This window comes from Podarcis filfolensis (assembly GCF_964270895.1).
Source record: "Podarcis filfolensis genome assembly, chromosome: 14".
Taxonomy (NCBI): Eukaryota; Metazoa; Chordata; class Lepidosauria; order Squamata; family Lacertidae; genus Podarcis; species Podarcis filfolensis.
The window spans coordinates 28,413,712-28,434,224 of record NC_139616.1 but is presented as its reverse complement, the minus strand read 5'-3'; the positions used below and the strand labels follow the sequence as shown (position 1 = coordinate 28,434,224).

General features: G+C 50.5%; 1 protein-coding gene across 3 annotated transcripts in view; it reads right to left on the bottom strand.

The window, feature by feature from the left end:
- Positions 1-4,286: 4,286 nt before the first annotated feature.
- Positions 4,287-20,513, bottom strand: part of SCNN1B (sodium channel epithelial 1 subunit beta) — a 38,886-nt gene continuing 22,659 nt past the window's right edge. For all 3 annotated transcript variants that reach the window (XM_083584618.1, XM_083584619.1, XM_083584620.1), the window contains exons 6-15: positions 17,386-17,489; positions 16,294-16,457; positions 14,599-14,697; positions 11,761-11,859; positions 11,162-11,279; positions 9,972-10,047; positions 9,734-9,791; positions 8,903-8,964; positions 7,003-7,078; positions 4,287-5,892 (exon numbers count right to left, since the gene is read on the bottom strand). In XM_083584618.1, the coding sequence (XP_083440744.1) occupies positions 5,482-5,892; positions 7,003-7,078; positions 8,903-8,964; positions 9,734-9,791; positions 9,972-10,047; positions 11,162-11,279; positions 11,761-11,859; positions 14,599-14,697; positions 16,294-16,457; positions 17,386-17,489 (1,267 nt within the window). In that variant the 3' untranslated portion in view covers positions 4,287-5,481. The remainder of the gene's footprint in view (positions 5,893-7,002; positions 7,079-8,902; positions 8,965-9,733; positions 9,792-9,971; positions 10,048-11,161; positions 11,280-11,760; positions 11,860-14,598; positions 14,698-16,293; positions 16,458-17,385; positions 17,490-20,513) is intronic.

Genomic DNA, 20,513 nt, shown 5'->3' with positions numbered 1-20,513 from the left:
GCAGCTGTTCCCCAAGGAGGCTTCTTCGGAGATTGGGGAGACCTTGAACATATGCAAACAGTGCTGTCACCTGTATTTGGGGTGGAGGAACCCATCACCATGCTGATCAGATCTGGGAGAATGGTTGCTGGAATCAGACCAAGTGGGTGGGAGGGTGAAGGGGCAAGGCTCCTCAACCAGTACCCAGCTGCTGTTCTGGTTTCAACTTCAGACCACTCCCAACTTACACAGGGGTTACGTTCTGCCACCCCAAAAAATCACGTAAGTGGGGAACAGTCTCTAAACACCCTTTAAATGCCCTATCCACCGCTCCCTCTCCAATCCAGATTTAAAAAACCACAGTACCAAAAATATCCATGACTGGAATTGAAACTCGGGGACTGGCTGGAGGCTGCATGGAAAAGCTGCTGCTGCAGGGGAAGTTGAGCAGCCTAAACAGCCCCGTTGCGCCTCCAGCCTCATCTCCACCCTCACGGAAGCCCTTTTTGGGCTCTGGGGAGGTGCTTCTCATGAGCCAGCTCTCTCCCTCCATTTCTGGGTATGAATTCAACCATTTAATTATTTCCTGGTGCCATGTGTTTACGTGGTCATGCACAAGTGTGTGTATGTGGGGGGATGTCTGTACCTGGAAGCTCCAGAACAGGCAGAAATGAGTTGAAGGAATGGGGAGTTCCAACAAACATTTCCTCAGGTGGAATCCAAATACTGCAGCAAATCTGACAATCAGTGACGTAGCATGAGTTGCCAGTACCCGGGACCGCGTGGTGGGGTTGGAGGGAAACGGACGGAGTACGCATGCACATTCAAGTGTCTAACGGCTTCCGCATCACCCATGAGATCACAGCCGTAGAAATAAGATGAGTTGTTCCATTATCTGGAGAGGTCACTTCCTGGTTCGCAAGGAGAAGCTGTTTTCAGTGGATCCCAGCAATGGAAGTGTGCAGCTGTATTGAGCAGCACTGGGTGTTGAAATTTTGTGCCCCTAACAATTTTGCTCCGGGGGCAACTGCCCCTGTGGCTCCCCCATGCTATGCCATTGCTGGCAGCCAGCCAAAGGTGTGCTGGGCTGGCTAGGGGTAAGGCCGAGAGGTGTGGCAGACCATAAATGGGGCTGGATTAAAATTGGGCAAGGGAGCAACTGGCATCAGACTGCCCCCTCTAATCCCTTCAAGCAGTGCCTGCTCCATAATCGCATTTCTTAATACCCAGGCATGGCTGGGGCACTGCTCCTGTCTTGTGCTGCAGAAGGGACAGGCCTGCTAATCTGTGCCGGCTCTGGCATGATGGGGCACGATACCTGCCAGGCATCAAGCACCTCTTGTTCAAGGGTGTCCTCATGCAGCAGGTAGAGGCTCCTCCTGAAGGGACCTGTCTGTGGTGCGCCTGCTAGGCCAGGGAACCAGTTCTGTGGGTTGCTGTAATGAGATTAACGCTGCCTGCCTTGTGAGAGGCCCAGGCTCCTTTCTTGGAATTTGGATGCGATGCTCTTGTTCCTTCCTGGGAAAATCCAGTCACCGGTTCTAAAAAGCCCTAATTTGTTCTTACCTCAACTGAACATAGGGCAGCCAGGATGGCTGAGAACATCAGGAGAGTCTGGCTTCAGCTAGATCAGATAAAAAAGAGGGCCTGTCGTAGTCCTGTTTCTGCCAGATGCCCCAAAGGGAAGAAGCCGCCAAGCTGGACCTGAGCACAACAGGGACTCTATGTCGTAGCCCCATCGAAGTCTCGTTGCCGAGCAAGCAAGGGCTAGGAGTCTATGAGGAACACTTGCCAGAGAGCAGAATACACATATGAAGTCAGACAGTTCAAAGGTCAGGGAATCCAGACGATCACAGAGCCCAAGGGTCAAGATGGAGAGCAGGAAGTAGCAAGGTAGGGCCAGGAACCATAGGCATTGTTTCTGAACCTGACTGCTGCTGAGAGCTCTGTTTAAGAAGCCCAGAGCCAGCTGGTTCTCATTGGTGCCTTCTGCTCTGTGACCCTGAAGGCTGATCAGGTGCAGGTGGAGTCACTTTGCCTTCACCCCCTTCAGGCTGCTGTTCAACAGGTGAAGCTGACTCCTGACCCATGACACTCTCTCTACCTGGGCTTTCCAGCCACTGGTATTCAGAGGCAATGATTCTTGCGACCCACAAAGCAATATGTAGGCATCACGACTAGCAGGTGTTCCGATAGCACTCAAGTCCATGAATTTGTTTCATTCCCGTGTGAAGCCACCCAACTCGGTAGCCATCCTTGTCTATGGCCGAAAGCTACCAGTTACAATGGCTTGATACTCCCTTCCCCATGAGAGGCAGCAGATTGAGAGAAGGCTTTTGCCTTCATCTCTAGCTTTGGGACTTCTGGTTGGGGCATCTGGCTGATCACTGCAAAAAGCAGATACTTCACCAAATGGGAGCTTTTTGCCTGATCTAATGGAAATCCTTAATGAGGACTAAGTGACCTTCCAACCAGCAAAACCTCTGAACTCACAAGAACCAGCAAGAAGAGAAAGCAACACAGTTTCTTTACTCGACTTTTCTAGGAGCCAGACAGGCTTTTGCATTTCACACATAATTCTTTAGCCACCAGAGCTCTTGTCAAATTCAAAACTTGCATCTGCTTGTAATTGGTGCAGCCTAGTGAAGCTTGCACCTAAAATGTTCCTTCCCCTCCAAGTCTGGGGTTAACTCTGGCCTGGTCAGGTGGGTTATGCAAGCAGGTGAGCTGATGGGGCTTGCCTGTTTCAAGGGCCCTCTTTCTGGCTCTGTAACAAAAAAATAAAAACCTGGCAGTGTAGGGGGTGAGCGGTGTTCTTCTCCAGGCTCAGGGCACAGCATGAGTGGAGCAGGCAGGAGAGCAACGTGAGGCTTGGACTGCACCCTCTCCTCCCCCTAGCCCACCTTGCGGCAGGTGTCAGTTTTGTGCATGTGGCGTTTGGGTGCCGTTTTCTGCAACTTGCGAAAACAGGCTGGGAAATGGGGAGGAGCCTGGCTTAGGAGAGCCAACGATTGTGAGGCTTAGTCCTTGCTTGCCTGGCACAGCATCCTCTCTTGAGGGCAGCCTTGCCATGTGCTCTGGCGACCAGGTGGGATGGGCTGGCTGTGGACATTCCTCCTCCTGGGCTGGTCCATCAGGCTGGCCCCTTTCTGACGGACAGCCTGAGCCAGGCGGTGGCCTGCACAGACCGGATCCAGCTGTCTGGAGCAGGCGGCCTCTCCTAGTTCCTGGGATCACTTTGCCCTCGCTGCCATCCTGCCCATTTTTATGGGCTTGTTCGTGGCTCAGCTCTCGAGTCACCCAGGACAGGGGTGTGACTTGTGACATCAGTGCTGGGGGGGGGGGTTTGGGAAGAGCCAGCCTCTGGGAGGCTGCAGCAAAGCTCCTCCTGCACAAGGCAACTCTAGGCCTGCTGCAAAGGGCAGGTCCGTCTCTACAGCTTGGGGGCTCTTTTCTGTCCTCCGGTATGGTCAGTGGGGGTGGGAGGAAGGAGCTGGAGCCTTGGTTGGTTGCTTGGCTGAAGGAAGGTCTCTCTCCCCCAACACCCTGAGGCTATCCCCAACACCTTCCCATCATCTCTGCACAGCCCAGTCCCAGATATTTTGTTGCCCAAAAGCAGCTCTCCCTTCCCTTCCCTTCCCTTCCCTTCCCTTCCCTTCCCTGCCCTGCCCTGCCCTGCCCTGCCCTGTCCTGTTTAGGTGACTTTTGGGGCCTGGAATCTGTCTAATGCAAGGTGTCAATAGCCATGTCAGGAGAGGCAGGCGCTGTCCGTGGTAGGCAGAGGGCTGTGGAGCATTTCAGGCACTTGGCCTGATTCTTTGAACCCCTCCTACCACTTCTTCCTCCTCCTCCATCTCCCAGGTAAGTTTAGGGGAGTGCAGTTCAGGAAAGCAGGTGGCCAGAGAGCAGTATCTATATATCCCCACCAGGGGGCTATTTACTCCCCTTTTGCCCCCTTGTATTGCTGAGCTCCCTTCAGGAGGCGATCAGCCCAGCGGAGCATTGCTTGATGTGACGCTCGTCTACCTTTTCTAGCTCTGTGGTTCTCGCCTTGTCCCAGCTCTTCTGCTAATTGGCACTAGGCCAGAAAGAGGCCAGTTGCACAGACCTTCATCCATTTTATACTAAACATGTGCATGTGTGTCAGTGTGTGTGGCTGGCACAAGGCATAAGCCCTTGATTATCATGCCACCTTCCTCGCTGGAGGCTGGTGCATCACAGAGGCTCCCATGTGCAGGTAGAGTGTCTGCCAAGAGGAAGAGGCCACCTGGTCGTCAACCAAAACTGGGCACATTCTGCCAAAGAGATCGAAAAGGAAGCAGCATCTTTCTTTATTGGTGTGTCATGTTCCTCTTTTCCTAGAGCACGTTAGCCTATGCTCCAATTCACATCAAGTAGAGGAGAGGGCGGGAAGAGGAGGAGGTTTGAGGAAGCAGGCAAGGCAGTTGCTCTGTCTGTCTCGTTTATTGTTAGCCCACAGAAAGGCGTGAGCTGTAGGAAATGGGAGGTTGCTTGTATTGCTCTCTTAACAAGCACAGGTTGATGGTGGACTCCTCTTCTGCTTCTCTTCATCTAAAATAAACCCCACCCACAAAGAGTCCAACTCATAAAATGTTTTCCACCACAGGTGAGTTGGTATTCTGCAAAGGACTCTTACCCTCTCCCTCCAAACAAAAACTCCCTCCCCTCCTTGCAGCGTCACCATCTTCAAAACCCCAAAGTTTGAGGGCAGCAGTTTGCACAGGAGAGTCAGGTGCATGGCCAGCCAGCTCAGGCAGGCAGCAAAAGGGTTCCAGCATCACTGAAACGTCAGCCCTGGCTGGGTTAACTGAGGTGTCTGGATGGAGCTTTGCAACATAACCCCCATTTTTACAACTCAGGCTCTGCCCGACACTAAAGGGTTCCACAGAAGCTGCAGCCATGCACATTCCTCCAGCCAGATATGATGCTCCAACTAAGCAGATGAGCAAAATGGGAGACCTCCAACTGATCACTGTTTTGCAGGGGGGAGTCCAGCACAGACTGGAACGTCTATGTTTGTGTGCTTAAAAGTGCTCTGCCACTCTAACCCAACGAATCCACTGGGGGGGAAAAAGACCACCACCACTGCAGACAGACTTTGGGCAGTTAGGATAGTGACAGAGAAATGTACCGATGATGAACTATTGATTATGCAAGTGAATCAGAATGAACGCACATTTGCCGTAAACAAAGCGGAACAGACACTCAAAGCAGACTGGGCATGCCCTGACCTCTGTGCAATCCAATCGGGACAAAAGCTGAACCAAGAGCCCAAGGAGAAAGGGCCTTGCATTAGCAGCCACTCTTGAATCCCTAAATGTCCCATGCTGCAAGCAGCTGAGGGAGAAGGAGCAAGCTGTCTAGGTGGGCATTCCTGCACAGACTAGAAGACCCTTGAGGTCCCTTCCATTCTGCAATTCTATGAAGCTCCCTTGGAGGACAGAGGGGGTTTCTTGGCTCCCCTTCCACATCAGGTGGGCATTAAGCTTTAGTCGGATCTACTTCCCCATCGCTATCCATCTCCATGTCATCCATGGCTGACACGCGGAGGGAGTCGTACTGGGGAGGTGGCGTTCCTGGTTCAGACCCAGCCTCACCATCTGCGGCCAAGTCGTCGTCCCCAGGATTGCCATTGGCTCCCTCCTCCCCTTCCTCCTCCCCTTGGAAGCCCAGGTTGGTGTGAGCCTCCACTCTCTCGGACACGGTGGGAAGAGCGTCCCGCTTCGGGGGCTGGCTCTGCTTTCTCCTCAGCCCCTTGAACCAGCCAATCAGCTTCAGGACAGTGATCCAGACAAAGTCGATGAGGATCTCTCCAAACTCAATGATGCACAGCACAGAGCCTCCCATCCAGAAGCCAAACTGGCCACCCAGGTTTGAGAGAAGCCAGACAACCTGCAATGGGAAGAATCACAGGTTGAGAAGGCGTTTGGAGCAGGGGGAGGTAAGGGGGGTCCTGACCCCAGGGGGGAAACTGTTTGCTTTGAGGATGGCCTTCCAGTGGAACAAGTCCAGTGGATGGAATAGGCTTTGTATTCAAGTTGTCCTCACTGGACTTTTATCACAAAAATCCTTATTTTGCAATCATGCCTTGGATCCCGAATGCCTGGTGAGTCAAATGTTTTGGCTTCCGAACGCTGCAAAACCGGAAGTGAGTGTTCTGGTTTGTGAACGTTCTTTGGAAGCCGAACATCCAGTGTGGCTTTTGTGCCTTCTAGTTGTGTGCAGAAAGCTCCTGCAGCCAATCGGAAGCCGCACCTTGGTTGTTGGACATTTTCAGAAGTTGAACGGACTTCCAGAACGGATTCCGTTCGACAACCAAGGTACGACTGTATTGTAGTACAGTGGTACCTCAGGTTATGTACTTAATTCATTCTGGAGGTCCGTTCTTAACCTGAAACTGTTCTTAACCTGAAGCACCACTTTAGCTAATGAGGCCTCCTGCTGCTGCCGCTGCACCACCGCTACACAATTTCTGTTCTCATCCTGAAGCAAAGTTCTTAACCCGAGGTAATATTTCTGGGTTAGCGGAGTCTGTAACCTGAAGCATATGTAACACAACCAATTTCAGAGGGGAAACTAACAAGACTTCAGCTTTTAAATAAACTATCAGGGGGAGTGCTGGAGATTCAAAGGCTGAAGAGTGAACAGTTTAAGCTTGTCTTTATTCCAAAGTTGGAATGAGCTCTGAGGTCTTTCCCATCTCATCATAGTCCTGGAGAGCTCTCCTGCTCACAGACGGCTCCCATTCTTTAACACCAAATCAGTATTTTCCCAGAGGCCACAACTCACCCTTTGCAACATGTGAAATAATAGCATCCCTGAGACAGTTTCTGTGACAACTCAGAAACAAAAGCCAAACCAGGAGGCACCTGAGAGAAGGGAAATGCATTTCCAGTGCAGAGGGCGGGGCTTAAAACACATCCCGCATTACTATTATACAACCCCCCACCCTGTGCTTCATAGAATAGGCTGAGCAAGGGGATCTGGACCCAGCCCACTTACAGTTGTCCCTGCTGTCTCCACAATGGTTCGGTAGTTGTACTCTTGGAAATAGATGTTGAGCTTGATGATCCCAGTCCTGCAGGAAGCGAGAGGAGAAACAATGAGCTCCTCTTCATCAAACATTCATTCACCAGGCCTGATAAGCTGCTGCCTGAGATCCTGTCCTTCCCTTCCTATAGGCTCCTGCCCTGAAGTTGGTGGCCATCACCGCCTCCTGTGGCAGGGAGTTCCACAGTTTCTCTGTGCTGTGCAAAGAAATACTTTCCTCCATCTGTCCTGAATCTCCCAGCTTCACTGGACTTCTGAGCATTAGCAGAGAGGGGGAAAAACTTTCCCCTATCCATTTTCTCCACGCCACAGGCACCCCACTCTCACTTGGTGGCTCTGGTGTAAGTGGCACACAGGAAGGCTCAGCAAACAAGGCTGTGGCAGCCGCTGCAGCTGCAAAGTGTGCCTATAAACCTGGGGCCATTTGCCCAACTTCCGGCTGCTCCGGAGCAGCCAAGATCAAACTGGTTGCAGTTTGCGGGAGAAGGCTGAGACACTTTGCAGAGCTGCAATTTCGCAATCAGTGGAGGTAAAAGGCTTGCAATATGGCGGCGGCAGCTGCTGCAAGGGACCATGCACCGCCTGGAACAGCTGGGGCTGGCTGAAGCGCATTCCTCCTGGGCCTGCCTTTGCCACAAGAGCTTTCCAAAGTGGGTTCTGGGCCTGGAAGATTGGCACCTCCTGGGGCCTCAGAAAGCAGGGAGAGCAGCTAGGCTGGGCGAGTCGCAGAAGCCAGAGGAGGCTTTGGAGGTTCTCACCTGTGCTCTGTGGCCAGAGCAGACGCAAAAAAGAGGAGCCATGCATAAGGAGCAGCAACTATCCCAAGAAGGCCTGACAGGAGCAGGGAGAGCACAGCGCCCTGGGCTTGGCCCTCAGCAGCTGAGCATCACAAAAACTTCCCTGGAGAAGGAGCCTTCATCCCACATACCTCAGTTCTACGGGCTGGTGTGGTTGGGAATCTGCTGAGGGCTCCCTCCCCCTCCTCCCCACTTGCTTGATCCTGGAGGTGGGGAGGAGAGGCCACAGCCTGATGGATCTCTGCTTGCTCTCTGCCTGGCAAGCAGTTAGAAGGCAGGGATGAGGAGCAGCCAGGGAGCTGGGCAGGTGCTGGATGAGTTCTTGCCTCAGGCCCCCTCCAAGCCCTGGAGCCAACCGTGCCTCTACCACACATTGATTTCTATTGCATTCATAGCCCACCCCTTTCTCCAAAGGGTTCAAGGTGGCATACATGCTTCTTTCCCCCTTCTCACTGAATCCCTGCAACAACCCTGTGAGGTAGGTTCCACTGAGAGGCAGCAGCTGCCCCATATGGGGCTGAGTGGGGATCCAAACCCAGGTCCTCGTCTGGCACTCTAACCACTGCACCACACTGTCTTTCAAGCCCCAGGCTGCCAGCTTAAGTAGCTGCATTCCCTTCTTCTGACGCGGATGGCGCTGTGGGTTAAACCACAGAGCCCAGGGCTTGTCGATCAGAAGGTCGGCGGTTCGAATCCCCGCAACCGGGTAAGCTCCCGTTGCTTGGTCCCTGCTCCTGCCAACCTAGCAGTTTGAAAGCACGTCAAAGTGCAAGTAGATAAATAGGTACCGCCCAGTGCGCTGCTCTGGTTCGCCAGAAGTGGCTTAGTCATGCTGGCCACATGACATGGAAGCTGTACGCCGGCTCCCTCTGCCAATAAAGTGAGATGAGCACCGCAACCCCAGAGTTGGCCACGACTGGACCTAATGGTCAGGGGTCCCTTTACCTTTACCTTCCCTTCTTCTGCATCTCCCTGTCTAACCCTCCCCCCAGGCCTCCTCCTTGTGTCTCCCCACCCACTCCTTGTGGCTCATGGAGCAGCTGGCTTTTACTCACCTGTCCACAGTGATATCGCGTGACTTATTTCTTTCATAGGATAAAATATGGAATATCCAGTTCTAGAAAGAAGAAACAAAATAAGGTTTCTGGAAGGAGGGATGCTCTGACTGCCATCTGTGTGCAGGACGTCCCCCCCCCCCTTTTCCTTACTTGTACATGCAACGTCAGGTGCCTTGCAAATGAATAAATGTAAATGAATTAATTGATTGCCTTTCTGACGTGGGTCCATTTTTAGAAACATAAAGCACTTTTATCCATTCAGGGCAAATAAAAGAAAGTACTACTTCACCCAGTTATACTATGGAATTCCCTCCCACAGGAGGCAGTCATATTCACCAACCTAGATGACTTTAAAAGAAGATTAAACAAATTCATGGAGAAGAGGGCTATCAATGGCTATTTGCCACAATGGCTATGCTCTACCTCAATGGATGAAGGCAGCAATGCTACTGAATGCCAGTTGCTGGAAACCTACACGAGGGGAGAATGCTTGCAGGCTTCCCAATGGGGCATCTGGTTAGTCGCTGTGAAAGCAGGGAGCTGAACTAGATGGGACCCCTTTGACCTGATCCAGCAGGCTATTATGTTCTTAAAACAGGAGCTTATTTTTTATTTTTAATATTCCCTATTGGATGAATTTCATCCCTTTTAAATCGAGCCACTTCTCTTTGTGTTTTTTAAATAAATTTAATCTTACGCACCCGAATCTGGGACTGAGCTGCTTTAAAAGCACCAACCACCTTAGCATCTACCCAACTCCATGTGGGTAGATCTTCAGAACATCCAGAAGACAAAAGATTTCCCCAAAAGCATCTCCGGGAGACCCACCTCAGAAGCTTCAGAAGGCCAGTCAGCCATGGAGATAGTCATCTTGTACTGGGTGTTGCTGTCAAAAAAGGAAGGAGAGAGAGAGGTCATTCCCTGTCCCCCCTTCCCCGTCTCTTTGCACAGCAAAGCCCAGCTGGGTTATTCCAGCTGCCCCACTGGAGAGGCCCAGGGGTCAGTGCAAGACGGAGAGCAGGACTTCTGTGCCTCGGGAACTTTGTGGGATGCCGCCTGTACTTACTTGCAGGTCTCCTTGCAAGACTCGATGCAGGTCTGGCGGATCTCCAGTTGGTTGCGCAGCTCAGAGAAGCAATATGCTGCAGAGTTCAAACAAAGCACAGTCTTTGCTTTCAGGAACTTGAGTGGAGTTGTTTTCTCCCTGCTGAATTTGCGGGGCTTAAAAGCTCATGGAAGTGCCAAAGGGGGGAGGATTGTTCCTGCTTCTCTCACCCAGGGCCGGATTTAGGTCTGATGAGGCCCTAAGCTACTGAAGGTAATGGGTCCAGCTGTCCTTTGTCAACAACAAATTGTCCCTGTTTTTTTTGTGTTGAATATATGCTATATGGTAATTTATGGACCTAATAGGTATCTAAAGCCATTTAGAAACACTGTTGCTGTATGTAGGCTTTATTTTATTTGTTTATCTTATATTTTGGAAATGTACATCCAGGTTTTTTTCCCTTTAAATTTTGTGGGGGCCCCCAAGAGAGTGGGGCCCCTAAGTTATAGCTTGTTTAGCTTATACGTAAATCCGGCACTGCCCTCACCCCAAGTCAAGCTGCTGTTGTCCGGAGCGGAACTGAAGGTCCACACTGCTCTGGCAACCCGTCCCACTTGACCTTATGGTGTGGCAGCACTCCCTGCCTATTGATATTAGGCAGGCACCTTCACTGCACACCTGCTGAAAACATAATTGTTTAAAACTGTCTTCAATATATTGTTATTTAAACTTTTCAAACATTTAAATTATTGTTGTTGATTTACACTTTTAATGCTTTTTTTGTGTAAACCACTTTGAGGTGGGTTGTGTTTTTACGATTAAGTGGTGTATAAAGACTCTATGAAATAAAACAAAACAGATTATCTTCACAAGTGGAATCTAAAATTGCAAGCTTTGACACTTCGCTTTTTTTAAAAAAACACCAAACGATGGAAAGACATTCAAAACAAAAACAGATGCATGAGTTTTAATTCCTGGCCCTTTCAAGGCAATGCCTGGGCTCCCAGTGTCCCTTCATTGCTTGACTAATCCATCATGGTCAATGACCCATTTACACAGGTGGAACACACACAATATCCAACACCCACTAAATAAACCAAATCGCTGTAACTAAACAAGGAAGCTGGACTGCTTGGGCAGTGTTTGCAGGACAAACACACTTTCCCCAAGAAGGGGAGCACCCCCCGCGTCCTTTCTGTGTCCATTCTCACCCCAGTCTGGAAACTCCTGATTGTTGCAGTAAGGCTTCCCTTGGACCCTAGGGAAGGAGTAGTGGCAGCAGTTGCAGTCCTTCACCATCCAAGCTTGGAAGCAGGAACGTAGGCAAGCCTGGAGGAAGAGAGGACTCTGCTTAGAGCCAGCGAGTTCCCAAGAGGACTTGGAATCATAGAATGGTAGAGTTGGAAGGGACCATGAGGGTCATCTGGTCCAATCCCCCTGCAATGCAGAAATCCTTTGCCCAACGTTGGGCTCGAACCCACAACCCCCAGATTAAGAGCCTTATGCTCTACCGATTGAGCTATCCCTCCAAGAGGGGACCTTGGGTTAAGTCTCTCTCTCAGCCTCCATCGCCCATGTGAGGAGGGAGACCAACTGAGAAAGGACATCCCCTGTATTTCTAGCCAGGAGTGGCTTAGAGTGCTGCAACAGGTAAATCAAACCTTGGGTCAGGTGCAACCATGACCTCAGCAACCCACCACTATCGGACCTTCTTGAAACTGCATCAAAAGTTGCTAAGGAGACACAACTTGGGACAAACTTGCTTGACTGGATGGTTGAGGGGGAACAGAACACGGTCTGTATTACTTACCTGGATGGAGTAGGTTGTCCTGTAGACCCCTCCTGTGGAGCTCCCCTTGCGGTCTTCCATAGTGCAGTTGGAGCAGGGCTCAGTCGGCACTGTTTCCTCCTGTAGGGAGGAGGAGGAGGAGGGGAGAAGTAAAACCTTTCTGGATTTGTTGGGTCAGGAAATCCTCCTTGCCCCTTGCCCCAGCTACCTGTCCCTGAGGAAGAGGGCAACCTAGGTGAGTTAGTTTTCCACCGTATCTCCTCCTGCTGAGACCAGATCCTAGGATTGTAGAATTACAGAGCTGAAAGGGACTCCAAGGGTCTTCTAGTCCAACCCCCTGCCCTGTCCTATACTCTCTACAAAGACCTGAGGAACAAGATCACCACCCTACTCGTACTAACCATCCCAGGGCGCTCAACCACTGCCACAACGTCCTTTCTTCTATCAGATCAAAATGAGCAGATAACAGCAAAGGTTGCTAGGTTCATAGCAGGGGCAATCAGAATAAGGGCCACTAACTGACTGCTGATTCAGGACTTTAAATTGTGCTTTTATATCAAATTTCCTTTTCTGCGTATACTGTAATGTTTTACTGTTGCTATGGCCATTGGCTAATGCGAATAAAGTTTTATCTCTCTCTCTCCAACCCCCTGCAATGCTCAAGAATCCCTGACCCACAACCAGATAAGCTGATTCCACTCAATTCCAAGTGGAGGGATCAGGGGAAAAGCCCAACCAACCCTGCCCCCAAGCACTGGGGAAACTCCATTTATCTGAATCTACCCAACATCCCATCACAGGACTTAGAAGTTGTTGTGACCCAGCTCCCTACTCCCTCATCTTGGCAAGAGAGCTTCTTCTGCAGACTAGGAGGCTCCCTTCAGTCTAAAAACCTGACTCATCCTAAGCCTGGAATGGGCAAAAAAGTGCATATTGGCTTTGGGACTGAAGTTCCCCCAAGATTTTATAATGTCCTTACATTTCCTAGTCCATCCTTTTGCAGCCTGGTGTTGCCCAGATGTTTTGGACATCAGCCACAGCTGGCTGTATGGAAACATAGCCACTGGTGGCTGGGGCGGATGAGAAGGGTTGTAATGCAAAACATCCAGAGGGCAGCTTAACTCAATGGCAGAAGATCCAGTTCAATCCCAAATGCCATCTTCAGATAGGATTAGGAATGTCCCCCTGCCTGAAGCACTGGAGATCTGCTGCCCGTCAGTGTAGACAATACTGAGCTAGATGGACCAGGTGTCTTCCTATGTCCCGGTTTAAATCAGCCCTTGATTCAGAAACAAAGAGGACTGGAACCTTGTGTTGTTTTTAAGGAAAGGACCGTCACTCAGTGGTAGTAGAGCATTTACTTCCTATGTTCCTAGTTAATAGTTGATCTGCGCTACTGAAGTTCTCGCCTCTTGGCACACATCAGACAGGTATTATTTACCAGCTGTTCTTCCGCTATAGACTTTACTGGGCTTTTAAACCTGTTGACGTCCTTTACAACATGAGTGGTGATTTCCCCTCCCAGGAAGCAGAGCGGCCAAGGCAGAGTAAGGCAAGTTGCCTTTGGCTATGGAAGAAACCAAACACCTTGCGCCTTACATGTTTGGAGGGCTTGTCTGCCATTGTTTACACGAAAACAGTTTACATGAGCAGGAGTCGAAAGAAGGAGGCGACTGCCAGCCTTTCCTTCTCGGAGACACATTTAGAGCAGCGGAGACCTACTTAGGGACTTGGGAAAGGAGGAGGCAGCCGGCTGCTCCCTCTCCAGCCTCCTGCCCCTTGGCTGAAACAAACTTTGGCTTTTCAGTTTACAGTTGTTGGGATTTTGTGCAAGAGGGGAGGAATGCTGGGAAACTTGCCCTTCGACTTGCTGTGCAGAAAGCAGCAGCAGCAGCAATATGCGTGGCCAAAGCAGAGGCCTCCAGCAAAGGAGAGTCCCCACCACTCAAGCCACCCTCTCTGCTCTGCAGAGGCAACCTCTGCTCATCAGGGGAAACACAGAATTGTAAAGTTGGAAGGGCATTTATTCCAACCACTGCAATGCGGGAATCACAGCTATGGGTTACTTCCAAACAAACAAACAAAACCACCCCGCATGCTTGGGAGCTACTCTGGCCAGGAGGCAAAACTGCCCCACAACACACAACACACGGACAGAGGGAAGAGGGAAATGCACTCTGCACATGCTCAAGGACACTCCCATTTGTTCGTTTTGCTGTGTATAATCTGCAGGTTCCTAAGCTGATTCCTGGCCTCCAAACTCACCTAAGAGTAAGTCTTGAATTTTGGGAACCAACTGCCCAGAGAAAGACATCCGATCTCAGGGTGACTTAAAATCAAGAGAGCAGGCACTGAAAGCTGTTTCCCTTCTCTGAGTTGTTTTAGACTAGTGGTTCCCAGATCATTTGGGCTACTGCCCCCTTGGTTCCATAAACTCATCCCCAGTGTTATCTACCCTATAAAAAGCATTATTCAGAATAGCAGTTTGCAGGACCCAGTAAGGAAGACAATAACCCAACACAATTCAAAACAGTCACCATTAACTGCCAATTTATTCAAAATCAAGTTTAAAATATTTAGCTTCATTAACAAAACTGACAGACTTGATCCTGTGATACTAGCTTTTCAGAGTCTGATAGTCATTCACACCTCCAGCACCCCCCCCCGCCCCCTTGCCTCTGAGCAGCCCTTTAGGTAATCCTGCAGCCCCGCAGGGGGTAGCACACATTGGGAACCACTGTTTTAAACTGTGTTTTAATTGCTGCAACCCACTCTGGGACCTTAGGGTGGAGGGCTTGAGGATGACAGTGATAAATTAATACTAATTTAACAATTGGAGTGAAGTGGAGAAACCATTACCTGGTAAGTAGGATAGTCTTGATACAGATTCTTTATAGGGATGTCTGACCCGTTCACTGTGCAGTCGCTGTAAGGAGCTCCCATCCGCACAAGTTCATCCTAGAAAGAAAGAAAGAAAGAAAGAAAGAAAGAAAGAAAGAAAGAAAGAAATCTTAAGGGCAGGCAGGATCCCCGAACAGTTGCTTCTTGCTCTCAGTTCTCCTGCCACCCCATAAAAGAAGCACCAGATTCCTGAAAGGCAGTGACACTGCCCTGAAATGAAGAGAGGAAGGGGACTTTGCTCCCTGCATGCAAAAGTCTCTGTATTGTTGCGTCAAGAAGACACCAGAAACATCTGTATGTTTTCCTGAAGTCTTAGGCTGTGTACACTTCCCCGGGCTGAAAACACAGCGAAGTCGTACTTTTCTCAATTAAGATCAAAGCTGGTTTTGTGGGGAAGTGCACCATAACGCAGAATTTCATAGGAAACGGCAGGATAGGTATGGATTGGCTAATGTCACGTGTACGCCTCTTCCCAAACCAGTTGTGGGAGCACGCTTGATGCAGAATAAACAGGAGCATGTGTACGCAGCCTTGCAAGCAAAGTAGGAACATCAGAAAAGCCTGGGTGCCAGACTAGGCCAAAGAGGACCATCTAATCCAGCCTCCTGTGCAAGCAACAGCATTCAGCTCACCTGGGATTCCCAGAAACTGGTATTCAGAGGCGTACTGTCTCCGACAGAGGACAGTGCCATAAGAGCAGGAGGAGAGACCTGCTTTTGGATTAGACCAAAGGGGCCCAACCTAGTCCAGCCTCCTGTTCTCACACTGGCCAACCAGATGCCTTAATGGGAAACCTGCAAGCAGGACCTGAACACAAGCACCTTCTGCACCTGCCCGTGGTTCCCAGGAACTGGTATTGCGGGACAGCAAGAAGGAAGGACACTCCCTCTTGCCCCGACTCTTGGTGAAACTGGATTTTAGGTGTACTGAAACAGGCACGCTGATTTTCTGTCTTGCTGGATAAAGTTTGGCTTCAGGGTGGGGAGGAGTTTCGGCCAAGGAAGGCTTGGCGTTTGAGTCTTCCTAAAGCAGAGACCTGTCATCTTAAAAAGCAGAGACACCACCTTGCCAACAAAGGTCCATATAGTAAAAGCTGTGGTTTTCCCAGTAGTGATGTACGGAAGTGAAAGCTGGAGCATAAAGAAGGCTGATTGCCGAAGAATTGATGCTTTTGAATTATGGTGCTGGAGGAGACTCTTGAGAGTCCCATGGACTGCAAGAAGACCAAACCTATCCATTCTTAAGGAAATCAGCCTTGAGTGCTCACTGGAAGGACAGATCCTGAAGCTGAGGCTCCAATACTTTGGGCACCTCATGAGAAGAGAAGACTCCCTGGAAAAGACCCTGATGTTGGGAAAGATTGAGGGCACAAGGAGAAGGGGATGACAGAGGACGAGATGGTTGGATGGTGTTCTCGAAGCTACCAGCATGAGTTTGACCAAACTGCGGGAGGCAGTGGAGGACAGAAGTGCCTGGCGTGCTCTGGTCCATGGGGTCATGAAGAGTCGGACACGACTAAATGACTAAACAACAACAAAGCAGAGTCCCACCTCCCTACTGGCTGGACCCAAGTTGGCTGGACCCAAGAGAGTCTCAGCCACTCCCATCCCCGCCCCAAGTTCAGTGAACAGTCGGGACATGCCAGGCACCTACCACCAAGACGCCAATGGAGGTCTCTGTCCCAGACATGGCATAGATGCCCTGATCCTTCAGGAAAGGGAAGGTCTTCTGCTCATGCAGCATCAACCAGGCCCCGGCCGTCGAGGTGAGGTAGGGGATGTAGTCGTCTTGGCTGATGTCCAGGATCAGCTTCAGCCCTGGGCAAAGGGAGCAAAGATCAATCGTCAGCCTGCAGCCCCCAGCAAGCAGCGCGGGAGCTGGAATCGGCAGTGGGGGGTGGGCACAAAGAGAGACACAAAGTCCCCACCTGAGCCTCATTCTAGCTGCAACAGGCACCTTTGGAGAGGAGAAGAGAGGGCTTGGCTCTGTCTGGCCTGGCCTGGGGAGGACTCTGTGGTCTCTTCTAGTCTGGGGAGCAAAGCCGGCTCTGCCATTAGGCAGAGGGAGGTGGCTGACTCAGGCAGGAAAAAAAGAGAGCCATCAGGGGCTCAGGTGGCAAAATAACATGGACATGCTTTCATGCTGGGAGGGAAGACTCCCTTGGCTCTTCTGCCACTAGGGACAAAATGTCTTAAGCTGGCCCTGCTGTTGGGGTGGCTGGTTGCCTGCCATGCACAGGCCCTGCAGGACTGCATGGCTTCGGGGCAGAGCATTAGTTCAAACCTCTGCCAGGCATCTCCAGTGAAAAGGTCACAGGGCTGGGAAACAGGGCTGGGAAAGTTACAGGGAACCAGGCAGAGGGCCTTCTCGGTAGTGGCACCCGCCCTGTGGAACGCCCTCCCACCAGATGTCAAAGAGAACAACAACTACCAGACTTTTAGAAGACATCTGAAGGCAGCCCTCTTTAGGGAAGCTTTTAATGTCTGATGCATCACTGTATTTTAATATTTTGTTGGAAGCCGCCTAGAACGGATTAGGAACGCCCAGCTAAACAGCAGGTGCTTTCCCCATCACTCCCTCCACCTGGAGGCCTGGGAATCAGGCCCCTTTTCACGATGGCACCCTAAGACTCCAGAGGGCCCCCCTCCTTCCTACCCAGAGGAACCTGCAAGGACATTCAGATTTGGAAGGGAAAAGCAAAGCCAGATGTCAGGGCTGCTCCTTTGCCTCTTCTGTGCTACCTACCAAACTCTGCGCCAGGATTGGAAGAGATGAGTGGCTTCTTCTCCATGCCCCAGTTGAAGATGTAGCAGTTGCCGTGGTCCGGGTGGTAGAGGTGGGTGAAGTTCCTGCAGAAGGAAGCCCAGGTGAGAAAGGGGGAGAGGGCGCACATTTGGGAAGGGAGCAGTTCACTTGGCTTGCAAAAAAACAAAACAAAACAAAAACCTTCTAATAGAGGGACCCTCTAATACACCAGTGGTCTCCAAACATTTTTTTGGGGGGGGTCTCACCCCCTTGGTTCCCTAAACTCCTCTCCGGTCCCCTCCACCCCAAATAAAGCATTATTCAAAATAGTGGTTTGCATGACCCAGTAAGGGAGATAATAACCCAATACAGTTTAAAACAGTCACAATTAATTGTGTGTTTATTCAAATCCCCACTCAGCCATGAAGCTCACTAGGTGACCTTGGGCCAGTCACTGCCTCTCAGCCTGACCTACCTCATAGGGTTGTTGCGAGGATAAAATGTGGGGGAAGAGAACTATGCAGTGCTTTTTTCTAAAAAAAAATGTTTAGGGGTACTCTCATTTTGTCTCAAGAAAACCACCATTTTATAGTTCGAATTGGGAAAAATAAATACAGTAAATGGACAAAAGTACAAAGATTCACAAAATGTTTAGGGGTATGCATACCCCTGCGTCCCGCCAGAATAAAAGCACTGGAACTATGTATGCCACCTTGAGCTCTTTGGAGGAAAGAAGGTGGGGCATAAATGCAATCAATCAATCAATCACTGCTAATTCCTCTGTCCCCTGCAGCATTCCGGGCCCAAATTGATAGTCTGTATTTATCGATGCCAAAAAAGCTGGTTGTGAATGATCAGAGGCAGCAGCCACCACCTCACTCTGCATCATATTATCAAGGCACCAGTTGAGGAGGGAGGGGGGAGCTCTCAAAAATGCCCGAGCCAAAGACCCAAACCACAAACTGCAGCAGAAGGCAACCCCACCCTCTCCCACCAAGCTCCCTGAGCTACAAGCAACACCTGCCCCATCAAAACATCCTAAAGGGCTAAAAAGATATGTCAACTGCTATCTTGATGGCCTTTGGCCAAAGGGGTTTTCTTTCTCCTTTCTTGACAACAAAAGGAGCAGGGCCTGCCTTGAAGGTCAGGTGCATGTCGTCAGGCAAAACTTATTTGCTCACCTGATTTCTGGTCCTCACAAACAGAACCCGAGAGGTCTGGTGACAGACAGGCCTTGGGATAAAAAAGCAAATTGCAAACAAGAGAGCAAAGAGCCAAGTAGAGCAGAAGGAAAGTCAGGGATGCGCCAGTTGGGTGACATTTGGCTTTTGGCACTTGGAAGGGGGGTGAGGGGGTGGCTCTCAGCGAAATCCCAGACGTCACTCCAAAGAGAACGTCATTCTCAGCTAGAATGACGGGAAGCAGCGGGGTGGGGTCAGCCCTGGAGGAAAGGCCAAGGCCCCTTTAGGCTGCCTCCATGGAAAGACGGTTTCCAAGTCAAGGGGAGAGAGTTCAGTTCTTGTTCTGCAATAGAGCAGCCTCATCTGGACTCCTGGGTCCAGCGCTGGACACCACGCTTGAAGGACGCCAACAAAGAGCTTTAGAGAAGCGCAACGAAGATGGAAAACCAGTCCTGTGAGGGAAGGTTGAAGGAACTGGAGCATATTGAATAGAATCATAGGATGGTTGGAAGGGACCCCCAAAGGTCATCTAGTCCAACCCCCTGTGAAGTAGGAATCGCAGCTAAAGAATCCTTGACAGATGGCCATCCAAGCTCTGCTTAGAAACCACCAAGGAAGGAGATTGTGGGAGGCTGGGGAGCAGGAGGTAGGGATACCTGTCCCATAGAAGAGGGGGGAAATGTGCCCTTTGGGCAAAATAAAGTGGGCTTGAGTTACAGGATAGATCTCAGAAGGGCAGCAGAAGACGCATCGGGGGCCTCTAGGCTGTGTCACTATTTTGCAGGAGGGATTCAAGAGCAGACAAGAGCTTTAGGTTGGTGCTATTAAGGCGGATCTGAGTGCTCTGCCTACCTGGCACAACATCCACTTTAAAAAAAGAGAAAAGAGGACTTTTTGCAGCTATTTAAATGGTGGGTAAATACATTGAAAAGTGTGGGGTGATTGATGGAAGCCTGCAAACCAGGATTAAGGATTTGTTTTGTTGTGTAACCGCCCCATAAACAAATTAGAGGGAACACTCAGTAAAGACCGGGCTGAGTCCAACCACTGTGCCAGCTTTGCGCAAGCAAATAAAGTCAAGAGGTCATCTGGAGGATGAAAAGAGCAATTTGACCCTGACCTGAGAAAGAACTGAGATGGCGCGTGGACTCTCCCTTGCTGGAACTCCACAAGCCCAGGCCAGAGAGCCAGGGTTCGGGGAGGTTCTTGCTCTGCATTTGCAGCATCAGCTGAGCGGGGTGGGGTGGACTCGTAATCTGGTGAACTGGGTTCACGTCTCCGCTTCCCCACATGCAGCTGCTGGGTGACTTTGGGCTAGTCACACTTCTCTGAAGTCTCTCAGCCACACTCACCTCACAGAGTGTTTGTTGTGGAGGAGGAAGGGAAAGGAGAATATTAGCCACTTTGAGACTCCTTTGGGTAGTGATAAAGAGGGATATCAAATCCAAACTCCTCCTCCTCCTTCTCCTCTTCTTCTACAAAGACCCCTCCAGTTCTAGAATTGTCCCTGTGGAAGTCTGACTCCAAAACAAGATCTGCCCACAAAGTTTTCTGCCTCTCTCCTCACAGTAGAATTCATGGAAGTGGAATGTTGGAAGATTCTGGACAGATAAGTCCTTCCCACAGCACACAGTTGAGCACTGTGAGAACAGGAGGCTGGACTAGATGGGGCATTGGCCAAATCTGCCATTGCACATCAGGAGAATGTCTACTCCATTGCCCTAAAGCTTGTGGGGCGAAGGGGAAGGCAGAGAGAGCAGTTTTGAGGCTTCTTTGAACCGCCTTTGTAGGAGATATGTGTGCAACAAGGACAGGGGCTGAAGAGGCCGTGATCCTCCCTGCGTTGCTCTTATGTGACAGGAGCTGCAGTCACAGCCAATGTGGGCAGAGCACAGTGCTGGCCAGCAGATGTGCAGGGAGCCAGTAGGAGGCCCTTCTTGTTTCGGC